The sequence below is a fragment of the Phocoena sinus genome, chromosome 19, assembly GCF_008692025.1.
Source record: "Phocoena sinus isolate mPhoSin1 chromosome 19, mPhoSin1.pri, whole genome shotgun sequence".
In the NCBI taxonomy this organism is placed as follows: Eukaryota; Metazoa; Chordata; class Mammalia; order Artiodactyla; family Phocoenidae; genus Phocoena; species Phocoena sinus.
This window is the reverse complement of record NC_045781.1, coordinates 7,291,839-7,298,299: the sequence shown is the minus strand read 5'-3', so window position 1 is coordinate 7,298,299 and position 6,461 is coordinate 7,291,839. Positions and strand designations below refer to the sequence as shown.

Sequence of the window (6,461 nt, the reverse complement as noted above, 5' to 3'; positions counted from 1 at the left end):
CAAAAGCAACTGAAAGCAAAGGTCAAAGTCAAAGAAACAGATCCAACTTGGAGTCAAAATTGACTCTTCCCCGTTACAAAGTCTTAACCACTGGACTGCCAGGGAAGTCCTTGGTTTTCTTTAACTAACAGTAATGTTTTGACGTTCTGACTACCTGGTCTTCGTTGCAAAAACTCCTATATATCCTGGCTCCCCCCACCCCCTTGCCTCTTCAGAGCAGTATCTTAGAGCAATCTAAGTTGCTGTGTCTCTGGCTTAAGTCCCCAGTTTTTTCTGCCAAATAAAACATAATTCTCAACTTTCAGTTTGCGTAATTTTTTCCCAGGCAACAGCTACTTACCCCTTCCTGATCATTCCCTTAGGACTCAAATCTAAGATAAAAATCTGGCTTAGGTCTTCATTTGGGACCAAGTCACTGGCCAGCAACCGAACTGGCTACTAGAATCAGGGATTCTCCCTGGATGCAGTCAGCTCTAGCCATCCGGAGATGCACAGAAGCAAAGAAGCTTTTGACTGCAAGTCACACACACATACAACTGCAAATAACAAAAGATAAAGGACCTGACAAAAGTGACTTAAGGGGGTGGCTTTTTTTTTTTTTAACAAAACAATCCAGAAATCAGACATTTCCCAGTTGGAGGAGCTGGGTCTTTCAGTGTGCAGGCCTTGGCACTCTTGGCCAAGAAATGGCTGCAGCAGCTCCAAGCATCACACTTGCAGGTAATCCCAGACAAAGCAGGTAGAGAAGAAAAGAAGAGGTAGCTCTTCTGGAGTGTTTTATCGAGGGAAGACAGCTTTCCCAGAGGCCTCCAGGCAAATTTCCCCCTGTGTCCCCTTGGCCTGTGGCCTTCCCTTGAGCAACGATTGACAAAAGGGAATGAGGGGGTGTGGCACTGGTTGGCTGCTGCCCCCAAAATCAGAATTCTAGTCCCAAAGTTGATGGCTGCTGGACAGGCCACAGGTAGAGTCTGCCCAATAGTCCCACAGGGTTTCCCTCCAACAAACTGGATCAGAGGTCAGGTGGCAGACCCCAGGTTACACACCAAGCAGATAACAGAGGCAGGTTTGAAGCCAGATCTGCAACCAGTTATACCTGGTCCTGTAGGGGCAGCTCTGGGTGTAGAAAGACCCCTTCTGGGTCAAACTGGAGGCCAGGAGAAGGGTCCAGGCAGGAGACAAGCTCTGAGCTGAAGCCAAGAAGAAGAGACAGACAGGGCAGAGTCTGGGGAAGGAGGACAGGGCTGGGGACTCATGGGCTTTGGGGGAAGGCGTACAGAGCTGAGGGGTCTGGCCTAGTGACTGGAATATACCAGGGGGCTGTCCCCAAGATGCGGCAGCGGGGGAGGCACGGCTTAGTGGGGGAAGATGCTAAGCTCAACTTGTGAGGAAGTGGAAAAATCTCTCCCGTCAGAGAAACCGCCAGGACACTGGGGGCTTGGATTTCTGGGCCCTTGAAAATGAAATGGGCTGAACGTGGGGATTCCTGGTTAAGACCCTAGAGTCCCTGAGTTGCATCATTGGAGATGACACCTAATGGCTTGTTCTTTGGCATTTTATTTCAAAATTGCAGCTAGGAAAAAAAGTCAACAGCAGCACCGGTTGATCCGGCCTGAAAATGGAGATGCAGAGTCTGAGTCAAGGTGTATCCTGGACCCCACAACACGGAGCAGCGGGGAGTCCAGGTCCCCAAGGCCTGAGTGGCGGGGCTAGGGGCCAAGACGCCTGGGTCGGGCCCTTATGGCTTTGGGAGTGTAACGTGGGGGCACCGGAAACCCAGGCATCCCGGCCCGCCGCCTTTTATTTCATATTGCACTTCAGGTGAATCACTGGTATGGAGGCGAAGGTCCAACAGGGACTGGATGCTACAGGTCGGTGGATCCGTGGAGTGGTCCGGCACAGCCCGCAGCATCACACAGGTAGCATCCACTCGTGGGCTTTTGCTCCATACTGCGGGATAACACAGGCGGAGGTGAGGGGAAGCCACACTACAACTCCCAGCAGGCCCTGCGGCGTCCCAGGCTGAGTGCTGGCGAAGTTGCGCCCCAGGACCTCATGGGAAGTGTATTCCACTTCCCAGAGGCCCACCAACCATCACGGGGAGGGGGAGTCGTGGCAAGTATGGCGCAGAGGCTCACGGGAGATGTAATTCTGCAAAGAGGAGTTCTTGTAAGACCCTGAAGGCTCTGGGAAAAAGTCGTTTTCAGCTGAGTCAAGAGGTGTAGTTCTAGGTCCGGGTGCACAGGAGTTTATAGACACTCACACGAGTGCCAGGAAAGGCAAGATACCTCAGTCCAGACGAATGAAGATACCTCCAGAGGCTTATGAGAGGAAACATTCCTAGGCCACAGAGGGGGCCACGGTCCAGAGGCTTGTAGGAGCAAGATTTCTCAGGCCAGAGGAATAGCCCAGGGCTCCTGGGGATCCTTGGGGATCGGACCTCAGTGGCCAGAAGGCTGGCTTAAGGTCCCAGAAGCTCAAGGGATGGGGATTTCTCAAGCCAGGGCTCCAGAGGCGCACAGAAAAGGATCATTTAGCCCCAAGAAGTGTGCTAGGCTGCAGAGGCTCAAGGAAAGCAAACTCAATCCCGGGCCCAGAGGCTGATGGGAGGAGCCATTATCAGCCTGTGGGACTATGGGGGAGGGGGAGCGGAGCCTCAGTCCAGAGGCTCACGGGATGTGAATTTCTGTGCGAAACGGAACAAGCATCCGGCCCATTTCCCAGCAAGTGCACCTCACCTGGATCGCCTTCAGCTCCTTGTGGAAGCGGAGGATAAGCTCAGGCCCATTTTCCATGGTGGGAATGTGGAGGTGCTGGGGAAGAAAGGGCTGTGAGGAGGCGCCCCATCCCCCTTCTTCTCTCTCATGGCCAAGGGCAGCCCTTCCTCACCTTGCCTTGGTACAGGATTCGGTGCACAGGGCAGACCTGGCAAGCGGTCCCTGAACCGAAGACTTCTCGAACCCGGCCGTCCTCCAGCGCCTGCAGGAACTCCTTCATGGTGATCTTACGCTCTGCCACCCGGAACTCGCCCTGTGAGGCAAGACACAGATACATGTGAGCCCGGTGGTGGGCTGCCCTGCTGCAGAGCCCTGTCGCTCCCTCTGTAAGGACAGCGCCTGGGAGGCGGCGGAGGGAAGATGTGCCATTGTGCCCCAGCCCACCCATACTCTGGCCCCCCAACCTAGCAGTACCCCAGCACTCCAGCCACCCAAAGACACCATGCCCTCACCCAGGTCCGAGCCAGGTCCAGCAGACTCTGTCGAACTACTCCAGGCAGGATGACACCGTCCAGTGGGGGGGTCACCAGTTCCAGCGCTGGGTCAGGTGTACGAGATGGGGGCGTTACCTGACACCCTCAGGCACACACCCCCATCCTCTTAGGGGCCACTCCACGCACCCCTAACCCCTGAGACCTGCAATCCACTAAGCATTCTGCTCCCACCCACTTCTGCCAGGGCTTGGCTTGGGTCATGGGTGGGCTCACCCCCATCCTCGTGGGTCCAGAAGATGAAGATGTTCATGGTGCCCACCTCAGTGAGCTGGTGGTCAGGCCCGTACAGCCACAGGACCTGTTCACACCCCTTCTTTAGGGCCTCCTGCTGCACAAACACGGTGGGCCCGTAATTCCTGGTGGACAGCAACACGGTGGACCAGGGTAAGGCACTCCCATCCTCCCCCAGCGTGGCCCGACATGGGGACCCAACCAGGGCTGACCCTGCTCCTCCCCCACTCACAGCCCTTCCATGGCTCCCCAGTGGCCCCAGGACAGAATCCCTGGCCAGTAGCCTGGGGTCAAGGCTCTCAATCACCCCTCCTCCATCTCTCTCTGCAGATCACAAATGCACCACTGTTTGCTCTGAGGATCACCCTCCTCACCCAGTTCCTCAACTGACCAAATCCTCCAATGTCCCTCAAAACCACCTGTGATGTCACCTCCTCTGTGAGGCGTTACTGAACCTCCAGGATGGGTTTCAGGCCTTCTCTGGGTTCTCCCAGTAAATTGGGCCACCTCTATGTTTTCCCAGATCGCCCTGTTTTAACACTCACTGTCTCTCACCCAGAGCAGACCTCACCCCTTCCTTGCTCAAAAGCCTCCCATGGCTCCCCACTGCCTCTGGGACAAGATCCCAGCCCTTCAGTCCAGTGTTCAGGGCTGGGCCTGGTCCAGGACTACCTGTTAAGCCTTTTGCAAAAACCAGACTCATTTTTCCTTCCCTGACTCTGTCCCTCCTCCCTGCCCCTACACATGTGTTCCGAGGATTAGAAATTGTTTACCATTTTTGTATCCAGGAAACCATCTCCTCTCTACCCATCAGACCTCCTCTGTGAAGACTTTTACAATGTCCCGGTCACCTCCACCAGAGCACATGCTGCCCCAGATACTGGGGCTCCCACCAGCCTCGGAGCCCCTGGAGGGCAGGGCCCAGATCTGATTCATCTGTGTCCCCCAGCTTCACCCAGCATAGGGCCTGGCCCTCAGGAGACCTCACAAGATGTATTTTGAAAGGACCCAAATGAACTCCCAGCTGGGGCCACACTTGCTGTCCCAACACACCCTTACCCCGCCCTCTGCCTTATCCCCGTCCTAACCCTCCTCGCCCTGCTGAGCCAAGGACCCTGGAAAGACAGATGTACACAGAAAGTCCACACACAGGGTGATGGGCGCTGGAGCCCCAGTGAACAATGGGAGCTGGCGGAGCCTGGGTTTTCAGGGGAGGCTACCTGGAGGAGAGACCAGTGAGCTAAGTGTAAACTTCATTTCTGGAGGCTTCCCTGAGGGCCAGTCCGAGTCTCTCCACTTACCTCCACCCAACCCCTTCCAGTCTCTGGGCCGATTTGTCCACAGCACTTAGCACACACCCTGGTACCCGCCCCTCCATCCCCGCACCACGGTGCCAATGACAGTACATCCCAACATGCAAGCACAGCTGTCCCCAACCATGTGAAACAGGATGAGAAGGCCAGTGGACATCCAAAGACACACCTTGTGTCTCTGACACCCAGTGCACCAGACTCGCGGGCGGGAGGCGAGGGACTACTTACCCCCCCAGCTTGTAGTCACCGACCCCACCCACCCAGGCCCGGATGAATGATGGGTCGGCCAGGAGAGAGACAGGGCTCAAGGCATCTCCAGGGAAGTACGCGCCCACCGGGCAGAGAATGACGAACAGGAGGGCTCGCGTGGGGTTGCCGACACCTAGCGAGGGCTGAGATGGGTAGAAGCGGGCATCAGGGATCCAGGAGTCCAGGCCCCCGGCCGCTCCCCCGCCCCATGTCTGGGTCCCCACCCCTCCCCCAAGCGTGGCTCCCCACCCCACCCCCAGCCCTGGGAGCCAGCCCACCTCGTTCCCAATTAACACAGGCCGCACATAGAGACTGGTGCCGGAGCTGTCGGGAACCCAGTCCTTGTCAACTTCCACCAGCCGGCGGATGCACTGGAGCAACTCGACCTTGTCAAAACTCTGGGCGGGATGAAGATGAGTCATGGGGCCCTCGCGACCCTGGACCCAGCCCGCCGCTCCCCCTGCCACCCGCTCACCGGCAGGCAGAGGCGCAGGGCCGAGCGCAGCATCCGGTCCATGTTGAGCCAGGGTCGGAAGAGGCGCACGCACTGGTCCCTGCCTTTGAATGCCTTCATGCCTTCAAAGAGCTGCAGGGACAGGCAGGCGGGTGATCAGGGCTCGGGGACCAGCTCAGCCAGCCAGGGACAGAGGCCGATACACAGGGATACAGACACAGAAAAAAAGGCAGAGAGCGGCGGAAGAGACTAACCTACTAGCACAGAGAGGGGGAGAAAAAGAGAGAAAAGAACCAGAAAGACCAAGAGAGGAGAGAGCAAAGGGCAGAGGCCAGAGAAAGCAGAACAGAGAGACCCAGAGCAGGGAGAATGCTTTGCTTAAACCCTTCCTGTGTTATTAGGACTATTTCTTTTTTTATCTTTTTCTTTTTCTTTTTTTTTTTAGGACTATTTCTCAGGAATGAGGACGATGTGGAAGTTACTTTCTTTTAAAAATTAATTAATTAATTATTATTATTTTTTTGGCCACACCACAGGGCTTGTGGGAATCTTAGTTCCCCCACCAGGGATTGAACCCGGGCCTTCAACAGTGATACCACGGAGTCTTTTTTTTTTTTTTTTAATATTTATTTATTTGGCTGCAGTGGGTCTTAGTTGTGGCACACAGGATCTTTAGTTGCGGCATGCGGGATCTAGTTCCCTGACCAGGGATCGGACCCGTGCCCCCTGCATTGGGAGCGGGGAGTCTTGATCACTGGACCACCTGGGAAATCCCAGAAGTTACATTTTTAAAGAGGCTTTGTGGGGATTCAACATCACTAATTATTAGAGAAATGCAAATCAAAACTACAACGAGGTACCACCTCACACGGGTCAGAATGGCCATCATTAAAAAGTCTACAAGTAACAAATGCCGGAGAGGGCCTGGAGAAGAGGGAACCCTCCT

The 6,461-nt window shown here is 55.3% G+C and overlaps 1 protein-coding gene across 2 annotated transcripts in view; it reads right to left on the bottom strand.

Annotated features, from left to right (window-relative positions):
- Window positions 1-1,534: 1,534 nt before the first annotated feature.
- Window positions 1,535-6,461, bottom strand: part of BCAT2 (branched chain amino acid transaminase 2) — a 32,304-nt gene continuing 27,377 nt past the window's right edge. For both annotated transcript variants that reach the window (XM_032612158.1, XM_032612159.1), the window contains 8 exons: window positions 5,537-5,647; window positions 5,340-5,459; window positions 5,041-5,204; window positions 3,482-3,624; window positions 3,227-3,312; window positions 2,887-3,027; window positions 2,736-2,810; window positions 1,535-1,947 (listed from right to left, as the gene is read on the bottom strand). In XM_032612158.1, coding sequence (XP_032468049.1) covers window positions 1,909-1,947; window positions 2,736-2,810; window positions 2,887-3,027; window positions 3,227-3,312; window positions 3,482-3,624; window positions 5,041-5,204; window positions 5,340-5,459; window positions 5,537-5,647 — 879 coding nt within the window. In that variant the 3' untranslated portion in view covers window positions 1,535-1,908. The remainder of the gene's footprint in view (window positions 1,948-2,735; window positions 2,811-2,886; window positions 3,028-3,226; window positions 3,313-3,481; window positions 3,625-5,040; window positions 5,205-5,339; window positions 5,460-5,536; window positions 5,648-6,461) is intronic.